This window comes from Miniopterus natalensis, chromosome 4 (genome assembly GCF_054644295.1).
Source record: "Miniopterus natalensis isolate mMinNat1 chromosome 4, mMinNat1.hap1, whole genome shotgun sequence".
NCBI lineage: Eukaryota > Metazoa > Chordata > Mammalia > Chiroptera > Miniopteridae > Miniopterus > Miniopterus natalensis.
This window is the reverse complement of record NC_142084.1, coordinates 51,101,798-51,123,303: the sequence shown is the minus strand read 5'-3', so window position 1 is coordinate 51,123,303 and position 21,506 is coordinate 51,101,798. Positions and strand designations below refer to the sequence as shown.

The 21,506-nt window shown below is 36.8% G+C and overlaps 1 protein-coding gene across 8 annotated transcripts in view; it reads left to right on the top strand.

Annotated features, from left to right (window-relative positions):
- Window positions 1–21,506, top strand: part of GRIA2 (glutamate ionotropic receptor AMPA type subunit 2) — a 112,373-nt gene that overhangs the window by 66,662 nt on the left and 24,205 nt on the right. For all 8 annotated transcript variants that reach the window (XM_016200320.2, XM_016200321.2, XM_016200322.2 and 5 more), the window contains exons 5-9: window positions 925–978; window positions 4,260–4,421; window positions 18,311–18,478; window positions 18,722–18,826; window positions 19,511–19,621. In XM_016200320.2, coding sequence (XP_016055806.1) covers window positions 925–978; window positions 4,260–4,421; window positions 18,311–18,478; window positions 18,722–18,826; window positions 19,511–19,621 — 600 coding nt within the window. The remainder of the gene's footprint in view (window positions 1–924; window positions 979–4,259; window positions 4,422–18,310; window positions 18,479–18,721; window positions 18,827–19,510; window positions 19,622–21,506) is intronic.

Here is a 21,506-nt window from a genome sequence, read left to right as displayed (position 1 = left end):
TTATGCTAAAAGCAATAGGAAGCTACCAAGACTTCAATCAAGAAGGGAGGGTAATGGTTGGAATTTTTGTCCATAGCCCTCACATTTCATGCTTTCCATTGGTATGGCTATTTTATTAAAAATAAAAATTACACTTGAATATCTAAATATCAGGATTACAACATGGTCGTTTTATTATTTATACTCTCTTTGTAATTGATATAGATCAGCGAAAAGTCAAATTGATTCAGTAATGTCCAAAACTATTTCAGAATTATCAAAACAGCCACTTGTTTCATAATGCATTTATTTTGCCATTGATTTTTGACTTAGATTTGTGGAGAAATATTAGCTTTTCTGATACTTTGCTGCCTCAAGCTAGAAATAATAATGTTTATTTGAACTAAACTATAAACATTTTAAGATTCTTAAGATAGGAATATTATTTTATAGATCTACAAAAGAATTCATTTATATGCTTATTAATAGTCATTTTAAATTTATGTATAACTATAAACTCTATGTGTGATTATTATCTTTGAATGTAGATGTGTGAATATGAAATCTCAGATGTTGGTTTTAGCTGTTTAATGTTTTATCGCAAAGACAAAAACATAGCTTTGTAGGAATAAACTGTGAGATGGATTCAACATGCTTTTGGTTTTACATTTCTTTAAATCTCATGGCCATATTTTCACTATTTTTGTTTAGTTATTGACTTTGAAAGACAACATTTATTAGGCACTAAAATATATTGTGACTTTTTTTCTGATAGAAATATTCTCTGGGTTTGATAATTATATTTTATCAAATATGACTCATTGTGGAAATTCAAAAAACAGAAGTTAATTATTTCATTTTTTTCTGAATCAGGTCATAATATCAGTAATTTCACATTTATATTACTAACATTTATTAAATGATTTTTTTCTTTATCTTTGTTAGGTTATTACCATTGGAAAACATGTTAAAGGGTACCATTACATCATTGCAAATCTGGTAGGTGAATTAATTAATATTTACTGTTTTATGAAGACTCTTATTAATTAAAAAATTTGAACAGTAGTATTTATAAAAATATATTTTTATTATATTGATTGATTAGATGACAATATATTTCTGAATTTATGTTTAGATTTACTTTTCACTTTATATTTTTAATCAATTTCCTATTATTATAAATGATGTAAGAAATTATATAACAATATTTTACAAGTTTTATAAATTGCCTTAGGAGGTGTATTTTAGCTATGGGAAATTTTTCAAAAATATATAAAATTTAACTGTCCAAATTTCCCCTTGTTTCTTATTGTCACTGCATTTATAAACTTTATCTTTTGCCCATTCCTTTAAAGTTTTTAGCACATGTAATATTTGAAATAAATGCCAATTTGTGAGAATGTCTTAGTAAAAATTAAACCTGAAATATCCAAACATTGATATATTACATTTTTTTATTTACTACTTACACAATGAAAGTTAAATTCCTATAACTGATCACTTTTTCATTAGGATTCCTATCAAAGATTATACTGAATATCTGAGTAGTTAATTGCATCTCCCTCTCTTAAGTATACAGAATCAATTTTGAATTATTAGATATTTCTTTTTTCAAAATAGCTTTTAGCCCATCAATAAAGTGAGCTTAAAGTTTTACTGCTACAAAGATTTGTGCTCTTTCAATAAATATGATTCTATGTGATTGAGGACATCAGCCCTCTTCAATCTCAGAAAAAAAAAGGTGAGAAAAAATGGGACAGAGGGAGAGAAAGAGATTATTCTAAATAGTATAAGAGGATTCTGAAAAGGTTTCATATTTATATAAAAGCAGATTTATTTCATGATTCCTGGAATATAGAATTGTTATATCAGGAGACAGTTCTAGTTGTGATGGAAAGAGATTAAAAAAATAAATTACAACCTTACAACTAATAAGTATTATTTTCATTAGAAGGTGGTACCAATGATTTAGAATATTAAATCTCAAACCTACATGCTAGTGGGAGAAATTGGTTATTCAAGATAAATTTCTGTTTGGCAGTGAAATGGCTAACTACTATAAAAATTCATTAGAACTTACTCTTATGATATTATAAGTCCTAAATCACTCTCTGCCGGAGAAGCAAGAGTTAAAATAGATTAGCTCTGGATTCAGTCTCTTCAGAACCAAATTTCTGTGCAGGAAACAGCCTGGACAGTCAGTCCCCTGTGTGAATCCTGCCATTTGACGACCCACACAGAGCCACATTGAAAGCTGCGATCTTTAGAAATGTCCAGATGGAGAAGATTTTATTGGAACATAGAGAAATAATGACAGAAGGTGGCTCATCAATTTGAAAGTTGATAGCTGATATTATGAAAAGAAGTGCGTGAGTGACCAAAGTAAAAAGATTTTAAAAAAAGAAGAAAAGGAAAGTGTATGCCGCCGTGATGCTTCCAGGGAGAAATCCACCGAATATGTTCTCTGAACTCAAGTTGTGCTTTTCCTGCCTTGAATACCTGGTGCCCCTGCCATGTGGAATTCCTTATGAACCAGTAAATCCAAAGAATCTGTAGTGAACCTCACTTTCTGAGAACGTCGAGAGAGCTTGGCATCTTCCCTGATTTAGAGTTGAGGGGTGACTTCCAAGTTGGGAGGGCTTTTCCCCCCAAGCCCTTGGCTGGCGAGGCCCCTCCTCTGCCCAGCGCCTGCCGAGCGTCAAGGAGGCGGCTGCACAAAGGCCCTCAGGCTTTCGTTCATGCCTGGCACCCGCCCAGTGCTCGCTGAGGCCCCAACACAGGCTGCGCCTCAGTTCCTCAGACAGCAGTTAAAGGGGTAACTTGTACGGAAAGCGATGATGTTGTCCTAGGGGACGGACCCCTTCTCATTTTTTCGACGCTTCAGATATTGACAGAAAAGCACTGCTCCCACCCCCCTGGCCACCCACAGTACAGCACCCTCGCCGAGCCTCTCCCCCGGCGCACAGAAGCTTCCAGGGCCTTACGGCCAGGCACTCCCAGGCATTTGAGAAAAAGTCTCTGTCCTGAAGGACTCAGTGCAAACAAACAGAAGCAGGGCAAGCAGAAATCATGGGAAGGATGTTTCAAGTTGTGCTGCATGTCTGCAGAGGTATAAGGGAAAATGTATTATCTATTTAAAAAAAAGAGAGAGGAAAGGATGCCACACACACACACACAAATACCAGACAATAAAGAGCTCTGGGAAGTTATTTTTTCTAAAGCAGTAAGTAAAATTAAGTGACTCTGAGCATAAAGTTGAGAAAATCAGATTAGGTAACAAAAATAACAATATAACATAAAATGGTGTGAGTGTGGGAACCTGTAAGGGATTTAGAGATTTAATCTAAGGATTACAGTGTCTGAATATAAGCACTTAGAAGGACAGAATAGTGAAAACAGGGGAAGGAACTTATAAAAGAAACATTCAGAAAAATTTCCTATGATGGATAACAAAAATCTGCCACGGAGTACACACAATATTGCAAAAAAATTATCATGCAATTGCAGAGATAAACAGATTTTAAAGATTTCTAGTTGGTGGGAAGAGGGCAAGAGTATGAAGCAGGTCACATACAAATATTAATTAGAAATAATAAAATTGCATTTTTCAGTAGAAACAATGAAAGTCAGTGGAACAATGCCTTCAGATTATGAGGGTTTCAACTTAGAAGTCTATGCCCAACCAAAATACTAATCAAATGTTAGAGTAAAATAAAGGTATTTTCAGACATTCAAAGTCTCAAAAAATTTACCTCCAGTGTGTCTCAGGAAATTATTGACTCTAGCAGAAGAAAGGAGCAAAAGATGACAGAAAAGTGATCAAGGAAACAGGGGAACTACTAAGAAAAGCAGTGAAGGAACACTAGGGTCACAGCTGCAGAGCAGAGGGAAAGAGGGACCCATTCAGACGTTAGGAATAATTTGCTCGCAGTGTTAGAGCTCTTGGAGAAGTAACTTGCTGCTAAGTATCTGTAACCACTTGGGGCTGCTTTGTGGTAGATTTAATAAATAAAACCGAGTCCTTATCCATGAATGATTTCTCAATAAAATGGAGAAAACTTTAATGTACATGTAACCAATAAACAATCATTGATTAAGGACCCACTATGATACCAAGGGAATGCTAGGTGGTGGTGAGGAATTTGGCTGATAAATACACAGAACATTTACTATAGGCTTTTTATCTCTTTTATGTTCTCTGAAATTTGTAAAATTCACAAGGCATAGAATTATTTGGTAAATGTTAAGTTCTATTGGACATAAATGTGTTCTCTGTCTAGGGATTTACTGATGGAGATCTATTAAAAATTCAGTTTGGAGGCGCAAATGTCTCTGGATTTCAGATAGTGGACTACGATGATTCTCTAGTATCTAAGTTTATAGAAAGGTGGTCAACACTGGAAGAAAAAGAATATCCTGGAGCGCACACAACTACAATTAAGGTATGTATCCATCTATCTGCCAATATCTCATCGACATCTACATTGATAACCAACTGCTGGCTAGTAGCCTCTTCTCTGGGGCATTTTAGGAAGAAGATAAAAATGTCAATTGCTTTTAGTAATTAAAAAATAAATGCAGTGTTTTATGCAAACAGACAAAGAATCTCTGAATGCTGAGCACATTGTACTGCTCTGATATCAGTACTATCCATACTGATCTTTTATTTTCCATGGGTTTGGACACATTGAGGTCTTCACTTGTTTGTTCCATGTATTTATTGTACGTACACGTACATGAACAGATTTGCCTCCAAATACTAAGTATTTCTGCTGTTGGTACAACGGTATTTTCTCTGCTGCTGATTACCTTACTGGGAGCAGAGGTAAGAGTAAACCTGGTAAAGAATGGGACAAGGAGTGAGTGGGATGAGATGATATTCATTCTTTATGAAACTAGACTCATGGAAATTAAGAGCAAAAGTTGCAGAACATTTTCAAATGCATAGTGATTTAGTTTATTTCTTTGTGTATTATTAAGAGATTGTGTATGAAGCAGTCAGGGACAGTGTTATTTCAGTTGCTCTCATGGTTGTCTCTACATGACAGAGATGTTTTGTATTGTTTTTCTGCACATAATGGAAAAAACAGATATTGATATTTGGCTTTAAACCCGTGCCTGGCCCTGAGACTGGTTCTAGATAAGGATTTGAAGCTTTGAAGTTCATGACTTTTGGGCGTGTAAATGTATCCCATTAATTTCAAGTCAGATTCAGAAAAGCATCCCATAGGATATGAAAGAATAACCCAGAGTTAATATTTTCTCAAAACTAGGTGACTTCTTGTTTGGTGACTTTGAGACTCAGCATGCATACTGTTTATAGTAGCATTGTGGGCTTGTCACTTAACAGGCCTCTGAAAAGGCCGATGGACACCTGGTTTTCCAGTGGGTGTCAGCGAATGTCTCCGCCTGTGCTCGGTGGAGGTCTGACTGCTGACCCAGCTGTGTGGAATCCCAGGCTTCCACCCATTCAGAGGTGGTGCCCTCTAAGTTCCCTGGCGAAGAGTGCAAGCGGCATTCATCCTCAAACGGAACTAAAGCGCTTTTTTGAATACTCTGTTAGTCATCTCGTTGCCTCCCACTGCTGCCTGCTGGTAGAAAGATGAAAGCAAAATGAGATGATTTTTTTCCTAGTGGAAGTCATATCATTATTAGAGTTCCTGTGTCATGCATGGAAATGCAAAGCAATTTGGGGGTAGGAGAGATCTTGGCAAGGCATTCTTTGAACATTTTTGCCAAAACTCAGCACCAAATTTTACTCTGCTGAGAGCCTGCCTGGTGACCTTTCTTTGCTCCCTTCCTGCTGTAGCATTTCACTCCCTTAGCACCTCCCTCTTGAGTGCTTCTGCCAAACATCAGAGGGATCGTGATGGCCCCTCATTGTGGGGGGCAGCACAGTGCACAGGCCTTACAAACTCACCCCGGTTCAATGTTGGACCTCGGTTCAGTGTTCTTGCCTCCACAATGCAGTAGTGGCTGTTAATTCCCAGGTTGCTGTGAAGATTAAACACTTATGACTTAGCACAGCATTAGAAAAATAGGTGCCAAACAGGAGACATCGTTTAACATGGCTTTTGAAGCTTGATCAAAATTACAGAAAATCTGCCTGGCTGGGTGTGGCTCAGCAGTTGAGCACCGACCTAGGATCCAGGAGATCGCGATTTGATTCCCAGTCAGGGCACATGTCTGGGTTGCGGGCTCAATCCCAGCAAGGGGTGTGCAGGAGGCAGCCGACAATGATTCTCTCATCACTGATGTTTCTATCTCTCTCTCTCGCTCTCCTTTCCCCTCTGAAATCAATAAAGATATATTTTTTTTAAATTACAGAAAATCTGTGGGGAGAATATGGCTTTGGGTGGGAGTTCATCCTAACACAAACACATGTTGTCCATGTACTAGAGGACCAGGAGTGGAATATATCTATATATATATATATATGAATATATATATATATTCTACAGTCAAATGGAAGAGACAAGCATTAGAATAAGCAGATATAATAGAAAATTCTGCATGTAAAATATGCCAGCCCCCTGCATATGATTAGGCCGGAATGGGAAGTGTGATGTTAAGGAAGGCTTTCTGGAGGTGGTGCACCTCTTGAAAGTAAGTGCCATGGGAACAAGAATTTTGTTATCGCTGTTGTTTGTTTGTTTGTCCACTGGTGGATCCCAGGTTCCCAGAATAAAGCCTGGCAAGTAGTAGCTGTGCAATAAAGGCTTTGTGAATGAACAAACAGAAGGAAGTAAAGGCACTGGGCTAGCTCCTATTAGAACCTCCTGAGTTCTGGAAGCAAGAAAAGGCTTCTTAGAATAAACAACATGGAATTTGAAACCTGAAGAAGATGTAGGAATTAGGAGGAAGAAGGATCGATGGCTCCACAGAGAGGAAATAAGATATGTAAAGTCCCCAGTATAAGGAAGATATAAATATTTCTATAGGGCTGAAGGTTGAACAGAGGTTTTTGAGCGAACTCTCAGAACTAATACTTTAGAAGTATGCAGGATCCAGATCTTGTGTTTCTAAGGAATTTTTTGTTTTATCCTGAGAGCAACAGAGAACTACTGAAGGTGACTGATGATAATAGTTTGGATACAGGAAGATTATTGTGCCTGCCCTGGTGACAATAGATTGCAGAGAGTGCATGTGATGGCAGGGGAGCTTTTAGTAAGATATTGCAAACAATCTGGGCAACAGATGATAGTTGTCTGAATTGTGGCTGTGGGACAGGGGTGGTGGGAAATACATGTATTCACTGCATTTGCCAATTCTTTCAATTTATTTGTAAAATAAATAATAATCGCAAAAAGCATTACTATTCATTTATAACATATTCAGCTGAAAGGTAATTGTCAATTAAAAACCGGAATCTGAAAGGCAGTCTGCATCACTTGTATCTTATTGGCCCCGAATCTTACAGAGCGGTTTGCACAGAGTAAGCACATGCTGAGTGTTTGTTGCAATGAAGAGTAATGAAGTGAAAAATATAAATACTTTGAAAATATCAAATCACTGAGAAAGAAAAAATAGGCAATTATCACTGCTATAAAATTTGGTTTAAATTTCTGCCCTAGCATTTGTTGTGTTCTTTTGTTCAGCCATGGCAGAAAAGTAGCATTATTTTACTTGATGAAATATAAAATGACTGTGGTAATCGGACCTGAACCACCATGGCACCTGGGTTTAAAGGGCACAATTCAAATGGGTATTTTACCTTCCTTATTTTTTTTTTTCCAAAGAGATGGCAGATTATAAAGATGATTTGCCAGTATCTCAAAAATAATTTGCAACTATTTTTATTTTTAGACAGGTTGTCTGTGTTTTTGGTGTCTTCAACAACTTGCAAGGTATAACTGTACATTCTACCTTGTATACCAACAACTTTATACCTTAGTTAGACTTTTGTGTCCGCCATGCCTTGCTGGTGTTGAATTGAACAATAATATGACTGATATTTGTGGGCATTTAAAGGAGGGCTTTTGGCCCTACCAGTTGCTCAGTGGTTAGAGCGCTAGCCCACGGACCAAAGGGTCCCAAGTTTGGTTCTGGCCAAGGGCGGGAAGCAGCCACTTGACGTGCCTCTCTCACATCAGTGTTCCTCTCTCTCTTTCTCTCCCTTCCACTCTCTCTGAAAAAAAGCAGTGGAAAAAATATGCTGGGGTGCAGATAAAAAAATAATAATAATAAAATAAATAAATAATGGCTTTCCCACGAGAATCTCATTTTACTCAAGAAACTACTTCAAAGCACAGACTCCAACTTTCTAAATTGCTGTCCTAAGAGACTTATTAGGCCTGTCTGAAAATAATATAATCTTTTTCAGTCGAGTAATTAGTGTCGTGCATTCAGTAGTGCCCTGGTGGCCTAATAGAATTAATTTTGCTTCTTGAATATTTTAGCTGACCAAAACCACAGCTGGTACATTGGAACCCCTACTTCTGAAATGAAAGCATTTGCCAAACAAGAACCTAGAAGCTTGACTGACATGTTTAGTTTCTTATATTTTGTGGTTTAAAAAATATGTATATGACTGAAATAAATCCATAAATTAATAATTTGATATTGATAAAATTACATATAAATATATTTTTAATTAAAAAATTGTTCTTCTTGCCCGGCCGGGCGTGGCTCAGCAGTTGAGCATCGACCTAGGATCCAGGCGACCAGGGTTCGATTCCCGATCAGGGCACATGCCCGGGTTGCGGGTTCGATCCACAGTTGGGGGCGTGCAGGAGGCAGCCGATCAATGACTCTCTCATCATTGATGTTTTTATCTCTCTCTCTCCCTCTCCTTTCCTCTCTCTGAAATCAATAAAGATACATTAAAAGAAAAAAAAATTGTTCTTCTCAATTAGACTTTACTTTCAGTGTTATTTTATATTGGTTTCAGATGGACAGCACAGTGGTTAAGCAATCATATACTTTACAATGGGTTCCCCCCAATATTCCCAGCACTCACCTGGCACCATAAATAGTTATCATGTGCTGTACTTTGCATCCCCATGACTATTTTGTAACTTCCAATTTGTACTTCTTAATCCCTTAAACTTTCATCCAGTCCCTCAACACCCCTCCACTCTGGCAACCACCAGCCCGCTCTCATTTTTTAAAAACTGCTGCCCTGTATATATATTACACCATTAGAAATAAAACCCATTATTATTATTTGAAATTATAATGCAGGATATATAGGTTCATCTCATTTCCACATTTCTTTATCTCTAAAGGAATTATTGTAGATTTCTAAGATTGCTCCCAAATCTCTAATACCATGGTTATTTAAAGAGCTAATATAGGCACACACAAAAAAATACACTTACATTTGTAATTTTTGCTGAATCTATGAAACACCTAACGATTCCTCTGTCTCTCAGATTGTAGTGGCTTGCAGGTCATCGTCTCTGAACTCCAGCCGCCAAAATCAAATCCTAACTCACCCTGGAAACAATTAGTTTTATTTTTCATAGATTAGGGAAAAATGAGGAACTTTATTTTTGTATGAAGATTTCCAGGAAGTGGGGAGAGTCAGGGAGAGAAATTTATGTAACCAGCAAAATAAAAGATCTGCTTCTAAGAAAATCTTTACCTACCTCAGTGAATCAAAACCAGAGAATGTGTTGATTTGAGTATATTTTTCTATCTTGGTGAATCTGACTAGTTTTATCAGCAATTTGAATCCTTAAGTGAATCAAAAGTTTCAGGATATAAAAGTCTTGGTTCACAGCAAGGTCCAATGTTCAGTCAGAGTCAACAGCTAACTGGAAAATTTAGGCAAAAATATATTGTTTAAGTGTATACTTTTTACATGAAGAGCCTTGGGTGAAAAATACCACAGTGGGTTAAAAATGATTTGTGTTATTTATAGAGAATAATAAAAATTGTTAATGTTGATTTCTTGCCTTGGAAATGTGATACAGCTTGTGTGCTTACAAAAGATGTTATTGTTATTTTTTTAGTTGAGTTTATTTTTTAGAGAAGATTTAGGTTCACAGCAAAATTGAGCAAATTTACAGAGATTCCCCACATACTCTCTTTCCCCACATTTGTAGACCTCCTCCAATATCAACTTCACTCACCAGAGTGATAAGACTTATTAGAACTGATGAATCGACATTGGCATATATTACTCAAATCCATAGTTTACATTATGGTTCACTCTTGGCGGTGTACATTCTATGGCTTTGGACTAATAACATGCTTCCATCATTACAGTTTTATATGCAGAGTATTTTCATTGCTCTAAAAATCCTCTGTGCTCTTCCTGGTCATCACTCCTTCCACCCCTATCTCCTAGCAACCACTGACCTTTTTACTTTCTCCATAGTTTTGTCTTTTCCAGAATGTCATAGAGATGGAATCATATAGTATGCAGCCTTTTCAGATTGGCTTTTTCACTTAGGATATCCACTTAAAGTCCCTCCAGGTATTTTCATGACTTGATAACTCATTTCTTTTGAGCATGGAAAATTTTTCGTCACTTGTATGCACCACAATTTAATTACCCATTCATCTACTGAAGGACATCTTGGTTGCTTCCAAGTTTTGACAACTATGAATAAAGTTGCTACGAACATCTGTGCGCTGGCTTTTGAGTAGACATATGGTTTCAACTCCTTTGGGTAAATATCTACCGGTGTGATTGCTGGATCATATGGTAAGGGGATGTTTAGCTTTGTAAGAAACTGCCAAACTGTCTCCCAAAGCGGTTATACCATTTTGCATTCCCCGGCAGCAATGAATGAGAGTCCCTGCTGCTCCACTAATGTTGAGTTTTTATGAAGATTTTGTGATTTTTTTGAAGTTTCAAAGGGCACATTCAGAAGGTTTTGCAGGAAATTAAAGATGACCTTATCACTGACAGCTCTTTTCCAGAGGGCAGACTGCAGTTGAATTTGAAATTAACTCAAGTGAATAATTCTTAGTTTATAATGCATTTAATACTATTCTTTTTCCTGTGGCTCTAGCTGATTCTTAAACATTGCTGGGAATCTTAACAAAAGCTTTCTAAAGTTTTCCTTATAGGCTCACTTATTCTTCCCAGGGCTCGTCAGTCTCGACCCTGTTGATAATTTTGTAGAATGAAGAAACTGAGAATTATATTGTATAAGATTATCCAGAGAAACATAATTCAGCATATAATACTTTTATTTAACTAAATAATCAGTGCTATTTTTAAATGGCTATAAAAAATTTACTGGGCTATAAAACTTTTAACATCTCAAAGTATGTTACTTGAAACACTATTTTTATGGAAAGTAATTAGTGTTAAGGAAATTTTTAAAATGGTAATTAGTTTGGACAGCAATGATCAAAGTTAAACTGGAATGTTGCTGCAGGATGTCTCAGGACCTTTAATACAGCAATGTGAGAATTGTTTTCTGAACTTGCTGGGTCACAGACTTTTGTAGATCGGGGTAGTGTTTTTCAAAACACTGTAAAAAGAAGCTAGTTTCATATGAGGATAGATAGTAATAATAGGAAAAAAGAAAGCACAATGCTGGTCAAAAGCTTTCATATTTAGCATATTTTACAACTCAACCCAGCTTCTCATTTCCTGCAACTTTACACATTTGAGGTGTAAATATCAAACAAGGGACCAGTCATCCCTCTGTGCCTGGGTCTGAGGAGTTTCCTGGGACTCTAGACTTTCTGTTCTAAAACTGTGGCAGTCCCAGGCAAGCCAGGACAGCTGGTCACCTTCATGAGCCCAGAAACACAGAGATCTGGATTCAGATTTTACCTTCATCATGTAGGTTTGTAACCGTGGGTAAACATAAATTGATAACTTTAAATTTTCACCTATGAAACTGGAATAAAAGTATTGGTTGTATAGGATTTTTTAAAGAAGAGTTTACTAGGGAACTATTCAACTCAGGTTTGGCATATAGAGAACTAGATCCACATGAATATTTTCTCTTTTCTTTACCTTCTTTCCACCCCTCCTTTGACATAGAAGAGGCACTGTTCTCTTTCCTTCATTGATAAGAAACCTTGGACACTGATACTTTAGTAAATTGCCTAAGGGACAGAGCAATAAATGATAAAATCAGGACTTGAGCCCTACCTGTTGATGCTAGATGCAATGCTTTCTCAGCTATACTCAACCCAATTGTGAATGCCAAGGAAAAATTGGAAAGTGGCCATTAGCAGGAAATTTTGTAACACTTCATAATACCTAACATCTAACACTTCATTTTTGAGTGATATATTTTTTTCTATTTTAGCATGGTGTAGATAACATGTATTTAGAAACAGGTACTGTCATTACGATGACCCATAAAATTTTATGTTTTAGTCTATTTACCCTTTTTGTATGTTCATTAAATTTTAAAGGTACATAGAACTACTTTTCATTTCCTCTTTTTTTGATGGTCAGAATATCGTTTTTTGGTATGAGTGATTACAGTAATATATTACTGAATAATATCTGATGACTAGTGTCCATAACAAACATATGTAAAATGCATATTTCATTTTACTTTAGAAAAATAAGTATCAATAAATATACATTTAGAATGGAATAAAAAGCGCCTTTGGAAAATGGACCATAAAAACATTTCCCCATAAAAACTTTTCCGCATAAAGGTTGCAAGCCTAGATACGATGTGGTTGTGATATAACACTGCAAACCATAACGGCCCCCACCGAACATAAACTCCCAGCTCAGAGGGACTTCACAGCACGTAAACATCAGGGCAGGGACGATGCATTTGTTTTCGAAGAAAGAGATAGTTGCGTTGCCATCATGTTCCCTTCAAATTAATTTACGTCCAGTTGAGTGAATGGTAGAATAAAGCTGAAATATTTAGCTATCCAGTCAAAATGTGAATGTATTTGTTTCGAAAAAAGAAATGAGCCACGTATGCAGAACGTAAACAAAATGGAACTCTGGATACAGAGGCTGTTGATTTTTCTCTTGGCCCAGAATTGAGTTTCTATGATTTTGACTTTTAATTTAAAATGATAATAAGCTTCAGACTTGATTAGATTTGAACATTTGAAAAAGGTTGAAAGGATTTTTCTTCTTAGTGTGCACATGCTCTGAATCATAATTATAACATGCCACCTGGAACTACTGTAAATGGTTTCAGTTCATTCCAACTAATCTTATTTTTAATGTAGTTCACCAGCATTTATAGGGCTCTAAAACATTTAGCAGATGGCTTTATAGATTCCTCACAGTAATGCAAGCAAGCTCATTCAATGGAGATTTTGGATTTTAACTATTATTATAATTTTTTAATGCAAGTAGCAATACTTGTTTAAATATTCAATTTATTTAATTTAAGTTCTGATTCTCACTCAGTGAGCCAGCCTTTACTGTGAAGATTACATTGGCCACCAACTGATTGCTGTATAAGAAAGCAAATTAATTTGTTTTCTTTTCCTTTAAGGGAATAGAAGCAAACATAACTGAGGCAGGTAAATGCTGATTGATGTCTCTTATTTTTCCAAGACATCATTTCTTAGGTAGATATGACTTAAAACAATGCTTTGATATAATATAGGTTTTTTCCTAAATGGTACATGGGTTTTATAGAATACTTGGAAAATAAATATAATCATGTATATTTCCTCCCTAGTATTGAAACAATTTTGTTCAGATTTTTTTCCCTTTTTTGTCAAAGGTATATAAACATGTGTTTTTTTAATTACTCTCATTTTTTTTGTAGAAAAATATTTTTTAATTAGTTGTAATAATCTCTTCACTTCATAATTAGCATTATTCACATTGTTACATAATCTTTATGAGTATCACTTTTTTTTTGGTTTTACTTCTTAATGGCTGCATAATACGTCCTCAAGGCAGAAAGCAGTTTTTAAACATCCCTTTACTGTCAGAGATACAGGTTGTTTCTAATTTTTGCATAGTATAAATAATACTGAAACTAGTTTCTTTGTATGAAAATTCTTTGTATTTGAGAATATTTTCTTAGGATAGTTTCCCATGAATTACATTTTAAATCAAGGAATATAAATTGCCTAAATATATCTGTAACATATTGTGTTTTGCTAATTTCTTGCATACACAGTTTGAAGGAAAGAGTTACAAATTTGGAGGGGGGATGGTAATGGGTTTTATTGAGATCTGTCTCGTTTGGGTATTTGTAGGAAACTCCAGCACAGCCCTCCAGTAGATAATCTAGATCTGCAAAGAAAGACTCACATATAGGCCTGCAGTGACATTGCTTAACTAGCACATAAGAAGAAATTCCCATAGGAAAATTTAGAGGTAAATATGAATACCTTATTAGAGTTAACAGTACTCAGTCACAGTGCACATGGCCTTCAAATCATTTTCTCTTTTTCTTCTTTCTTCCTACCAGCTTTCCCACTAAATTTGACTCACTCACATGATAAAATGAAAGCAATTCAACTAAACTAATTTATGCAGATTAAATGAATGATAATTTCACACTACAATTTTTAGCATTAAAAAAATGGAGGTTTAAAAATATTTGGATGCAGGCAAATACCATATGAATTCACGTCTATGTGGAATCTAAAGAACAAAATAAACAAGCAAAACTGAAATAGACTCATAGACACAGAGAACACACTGATGGTTGCCAGAAGGGAGGGAGTTTGGGAGAGTGGCTGAAAAAGATGAAGGGATTAAGAAGTACAAACTTCTTAATTACAAAGCAGCCTTCTCTGTGACTACTTAATTACAAAGTAGTCATGGGATATAAAGTACAGCATAGGGAATATAATCAATAATATTGTAATAACTATGTATAGTGCGAGTTCGGTACTTGAAATATCAGGGGAAACACTTTGTAAAGTATATGATTATCTAACCACTGGGCTGTACACCTGATACTAGTACAAAATAATATCGAATGTAAACTGTAATTGAAAAATTCTGGATGCATGGAGGGGATAATTCATACAATATAAACCATTTTTTCACTCACCTTATTGTAATATGTCTCATATTAAAAACAAACAAACAAGACAGGCATCTATCCACTATCAGACCAATTCATAACACTATAATAGGTTTATTGCAGTTATCTGTGTATATATCTTTTCACTTGACTGGGATTGAATGTGAGTTCCATAAAGATGGCCCATATTAAGATCTCTATTCTTCCTTCCTTCCTTCCTTCCTTCCTTCCTTCCTTCCTTCCTTCCTTCCTTCCTTCCTTCCTTCCTCCCTCCCTCCCTCCCTCCCTCCCTCCTTCCCTCCTTCCCTCCCTCCCTCCTTCCCTCTCTCCCTCTCTCCTTTCCTTCTTTCCTTCTTTAGTCTCTTCAGTGTGCCCAGCCCTGCCCTGGACTCTAAGAACTCAGTGGTGACAGACGAGTCAGACAAGTTTCCTACTTTCCTAGAGTAAATATTCCAGTAGGGAATAGAGATGAAGGAGACAAATGAAGAAAACCTGAGCAACATATTCAGATACTGGTAGAGACTATGCAGGGAATAAACAAGAGCACGTGAAAGAGAATGCTGGGAGTGGGCTGGGCAGGAAGAGCATCACTGGGGAGTACTGTTTAAGCATAGGGACACTATTTAAAGTCACGGGCTGAAGGAGCCCACTTAAAGAGAGCAAGGAGGGTTGATGTGGAAGGTCAGATTTAGACACTCCTCTTAAATTTTCTTATGAAAAAGAGATCCAAGATCATGGCACAGTAGGTAGATGTTACACTCACCTCCTCCCAGGACAAAACTGGAATTACAATTAAAATACAGAGCAACCAATCTGAATAACCAATTAAAGACAAGCTGGAGAAGTCTTATAAGCAAAGATTTACAGAAAAAGGGACATTGAGACTGGTAGGAAGGATGGAGACACAAAAAGGGCAGTGGCTGAGATTCTGGAGGGATATCTCAGCTGCAGAGTTTCTCTCTGAGAAGCATGGGGTCTAAAACCCAAGCCAGGCTCCCCAGGCCAGAGCACCAGAGCTGGGAAGAGATGCCCACATAACATTTCATTGTGAAAATCAGTGAGGATTCTGTTCATCAGGGGGAGACAAGAGTCTGCGAGATACACAGGTGCCCTCTTACCGGGCCAAACCGCAGAATCTTGTCTGCAGCCCCTCGCCCTGGGCTCTGGCAGAGGGTGGGCTAAGTGGACTAAAATTGCATAAAAAAAGACTGGGGTTTGAGGCTCTGGGCAGAGAGCTGAAGGGACAGCCACCAAGATAGCCGTGCTTATTTATTCCCCCACATCACAGACACCATATTTCTTGGGTTGAGCAGGCTCCTCCATATGCCATCAGCCTGGGGGGAAACAATAGGTCCACCCTCTGGACTTGCTGTAGACCCACCCAGCAGAGCTAGTGCAGCAATACTTATACCTGACAAAACAGAACTTTAAAACAAAAGCTATCATAAGAGATAAAGAAGGACACTACATAATGACAAAAGAAGCAATCCAACAAGAGGATATAACCCTTGCAAACATTTATGTACCCAAACATTTATGTACCCAAACATTTATGTACCTAAACATGTAGAGCAAATTTTGATGGACAGAAAGAAAGAGATCAATGAAACCAAGAGATGGTTCCTAGAAAAGATAAACAATATTGACAAACTTTTAACCAGACTCATCAAGGAAAAAAAAGAGAGAACCCGAATATATAAAATCATAAATGAAAGAGGAGAAGTAACAACTGACACCAAAGAAATACAAACTATTATAAGAAAATATTATGAACATTTATATGCCAAAAAATTGGACAATCTGGATGAAATGGATAAATTCCTAGAAACATGCAATCTTCCAAAACTGAATCAGGAAGAAGCAGAAACTCTGCATAAACAGATTTCAACTAATGAAATTAAAGCAGAAACAAAAAAAAACTTCCAACAATCAAACGTCCTGAACTAGATGGCTTCACACATGAATTTTACCAAACATTCAAAGAATTACACTGATCCTTCTCAAACTATTCCAAAAAATTCAAGAGGAGAGAGACTCCCAAGTGCATTTTACAAGGCCAGCATTATCTTAATTCCAAAACACTACAAAGAAGTAAAAGTATAGGTCATTATCCCTGATGAACATAGATGTTAAAATTTTCAACAAAATATTAGCAAACCAGATACAGCAATACATTAAAAAGATTACACACCATGATCAAATGGGGTTTATTCTGGGATGTATATTGGTACAATATCCTGATGTAGGACTAAGGTTATCTCACATGTTGCCAACTCATGAGGGAAACAGAGAACATAGAGCCCTGAGCAGTGTTATGGTTGAAAGATAAGGGGTTTCGTCTGATGGTTTCTATTTTCTCAGCGACATGCCAGGCAAGGTAATCAGCAGGAATTCAAAGAGAAGTATGCAGAGGTGTGGGTATTTGTGAAAAGAAGTTATAACTGTAGTCATTTTTGAGAGTGGAAGAACTAAGTCACTAAAGAAAGGAGTATTATTTGGAAATATTAAGTGGCTCATTTTGGATTCATGGTTAAAGACATTAGAAGGTCACAAAATCAGTATGGTATTGTTCTCCATCCCACCCCCCACCCCCAAGCTGCACCCTACCTTTATCACCTACAGATTAAAAAGATACTGAATCACAGAAATTTCCTCAGCATTCATTAAAGTTTTTAAGTTAAAATGTGATTTATTATTACTGGAAGCGGCATCATACCTTTGATCGATGGCAGTATATATGCATGCACATAATAATACTGGCAATGATTAATACACATGGGGGATTTTTTTTTTTTCTGCTTGGTTCTTAGCTCCTGTAATAATCTTGCTGTGCTAACGGGATCTGAATGCTATAAGTTTGGAACCAATGTTACCATAGACTGCTGAAACATAAAGGGGGCATAGAAATTACAAAATTGGTGGTTCTTCAACTTGATCACTGTAAACATTTAGGGGAAGTTAAAAACAAACACTCCAAAGTCCATTGCAGGTCTACTAGGGTTGATTAGAGATAAAAAGATTGTGAAACTGATCGGTATTTTTTTCTTATTGCCAAATGAGTTTCTCATTAAACAGCGGACAAATAGTTATTGATTGATTTGATAGTGTCCTGTATCACCAGAGCAGGCCATAAAGTGATGCTTTAATGAGAAGCTGGTTAGAAAAAGACAAAAACATTGACATAATTATTATAAAAAGATCTCACCTGCAACTACTGAGATGCTAACATAACAGAAAATATTGAGAGTCAAGAGCAACTTTCATAGTCCCAATATTCTGTATCGCTTCTCTTAGATTTTTAAGTTTCTAGATGCAGAGACAGTGCCTAAACTCTTTGACTCAATATGGTACTGCGTGGTGGGTGACTACAGTCTTGATTGCCAGTGTGGAGTGAGTTTGAGCTTCCCCTATTCTCATGAAATGTGTGTGATGCTTTTCAGTATACTTCTGCTCTGACTTATGATGCTGTTCAAGTGATGACCGAAGCTTTCCGAAACCTACGGAAGCAGAGAATTGAAATCTCCAGAAGGGGGAACGCAGGAGACTGTCTGGCAAACCCAGCAGTCCCCTGGGGACAAGGTGTAGAAATAGAAAGGGCCCTCAAACAGGTCAGTCACTCAACACGACTGTTCATGTGATTTAACAATGGCTACCACTTTTTTCTGCTGAATTAGTCGTCCATGCTTTATTGCTTATGTTTAATATAAAGGGAGCAGCATCTCCTAACTATACAAAGGTAAGTTGAATAAATGTAGTTTCCTTGCCTTGAGCCCAGTGAGAGTAATCTGTACAGTCTGTATCTTTGGTTAAAGTACATTTGTAACTGGTCTCCTTTCTCATTTCCTCATTAGGTTCAGGTTGAAGGCCTCTCAGGAAATATAAAGTTTGACCAGAATGGAAAAAGAATAAACTATACGATTAACATCATGGAGCTCAAAACGAATGGGCCCCGGAAGGTAAATCATTAGTGATTTAAGGGCAGTTCTCTCTGTGTGAGAAGGTGAGTTAGCCAACCCAGCCCCTCATCTGCCAAAGGCTCAGAGATGTGTATTCAGAGAGACAGAGTTTTACAACTTCCAGAACCAGACATATTTTTAATATGTTTTTTCTAAATTATTTCTACTCATTTCTGGTAAGTAATACTGAAATGTAATCTTTAAATAGAACAGTAACTACAACTGTTATACTGTTGTTGTTTTTTTTTAGACCAAGGTAGAAAAAATGATCTAATGAGAAGAAAAAGAACTGTTGCTGAAAGTTCATGGTTCAGAAGAGAAAACATAGCTGATGCAAATATGCATATAACTGTTCAATCTGTTCAATATCTATTTTTTTTAACTTTTATGACTAAAGTGCCATTCTTTGGACTTTATTTATATTTCAATATGATCACTCCCAAAAAAATGATTCTTGGAGAATCTGACAAGTGAACATGAAGAGACAAACTGTTTTAAGAATTCTTTGTTTTCATAGTCTCTAGTCCTAGTAGGTTCACATATATCAAGGACACATCGCTGTTTAGAAGAAGCCTGGTTGATATTGGTGTAATTTCAGACTCAGGCATGGGTTAGAAAATAATTAAATGTTTTGCTGATAAAAAGGTCATTTATCCATGTGCCATCTTCTGTAACCTTTTTCAGATTGGATACTGGAGTGAAGTAGACAAAATGGTTGTTACCCTTACTGAGCTGCCTTCTGGAAACGATACCTCTGGGCTTGAGAATAAGACTGTCGTTGTCACTACAATTTTGGTAATTAGCTACATATGCCTATGTTCTATTTTATTTTTTTTATGAAAGGTATGTGCCAACTAGAATTACCCTTTATATTTTAGGGGAATAACTATTACAGTGTTGCTTTTGCTATGTTTTAATCATTTATTGAATATTTACTCTGTCAAAAAGACCACACAAGCACTAGCTAAAGCATTAAACAATATTCCCCATCTCCTCAAGACTGAAATTTAACGTGACAGAGAATTCATAACCTGGTGCATACCCAGGTGAACACTTGGGGAAAATCTTAAAGAGGATTCCTTGTATTTGTTCAGGTGCTTCACCTTCCCATTCCCAGACCATTGTGGGTACATTTTTATCTTTATAATTTTTACATATTTTAATAATGTTGCCAACTTCTCTTTCTTCATAATAAAAGATGAACTCCTTAAGGGCAAGGGCAATCTCTCTTCTCTTTAACCTCAAGTCTCAGCATGGTAGTTGGCACATAGCCTGTGCTAAATACATGTGTATTGAATGCATGAGATAAAATTGAACTGGATCTTGAACATCTAGGTTTGGAAAGATGGGAGATTAAATCATCATGGCAAGCTGTTGGTGAAGTGAAATGGAGATTAGTTCACTAATAGTTCTTTATTTTATGGCAAAACAACTTAATTTTGCTAAGCAGTGACGTAGTATTTTGTGGGAATCATCCTAACAATATTGAGGAGAAAATATAGAAAGGCTAACAAGGAAATTGGTTGGCATTTAGAAATGTCTTAGTAGGAATTTTGCCTTAATCATGCCATTGCGAACTATCTCACCGAGACCCCATATATCCTTGGTGCCACTTTTCAGTGGGAAATTTAGGGCTATGTTGAATTATTTTTTTTTCATGTTTCCTATTTCTTATGTTTATAGGAGGAAGCTAGTCTCTAGATATCCTTGTAGCAACATTCTAGGCTATTATATCTCATAGATGAAGCCAGACATGAAGTGTGAGGGGTAGCAGAACTTCACCAGGGCAATGATCTTTTTAGTCTGCATGTCAGTGGTCAACCTGATTTCCATATGAACCCTATGCTTGAAGCAGCAGTGAGTCAGGGTTTGGTATGAATGGTGGTCCTTGGGATTGGCATAGCCTTGTTCTGGAGTGACCCGAGACAGACAACCACCAGAGTTTGTGTTTAAATTTTGGAGCCTTTATTGGCTGGCCAGCGGCGACAGTTGCAGCGTCTCACCCATGTGAGAGCCGAACTGCAGCAGCGACCCTTAGTTCTTTCCACATTTTATACTCAGTAACTACAAAGGCAACTACAAAGGCACTGCGGTAAAGGGGCTTCTAATAATTTGTTAGGTTGTCAGCTTTTGTTACAGGAAACAAGGGGGAACCTTTAGCAACATAAAAGGGATGATTTAAACACAATGTCTTACAATGAGCAATGGAGTTATGCTTGACCGGAGCGTGACTGGTTTGTTTTGTTCTATAGGAACTCGGGGGAGCGGTAATTATTGGGCTAGCTTGGCGGGCCTTGTCCTGTACAATAGGGATCTTTTTCTACCTTTACTGTTAGATCCTCAGGTGTTCTTCTGGCCATGGTGGCCAGAACAGCCTTAACATAGAATAAGAGTGTGGTGGGTCCAGAGTAGAATTAAATAGCTGTTGAGCAGAATTCTTCCTCTCTAAACCCTAGGAATTACAGTCACGACAAGGGGACATGCCAACAGTTTGTGCTTTTGAGTCTCTTGTTTAATTTGGTATGGCTAGGTATAAGCCATGTAATGAAATATAATGATAGATATTTGAGGACATTTTTAGAAGGATTATGCTTAATTTTTTCATCTATATTCTACAATTCCAGCTAACAGGTAATTATTAAACCAGATGATCTGATTCAGAGAGTGAATCATTAACAAA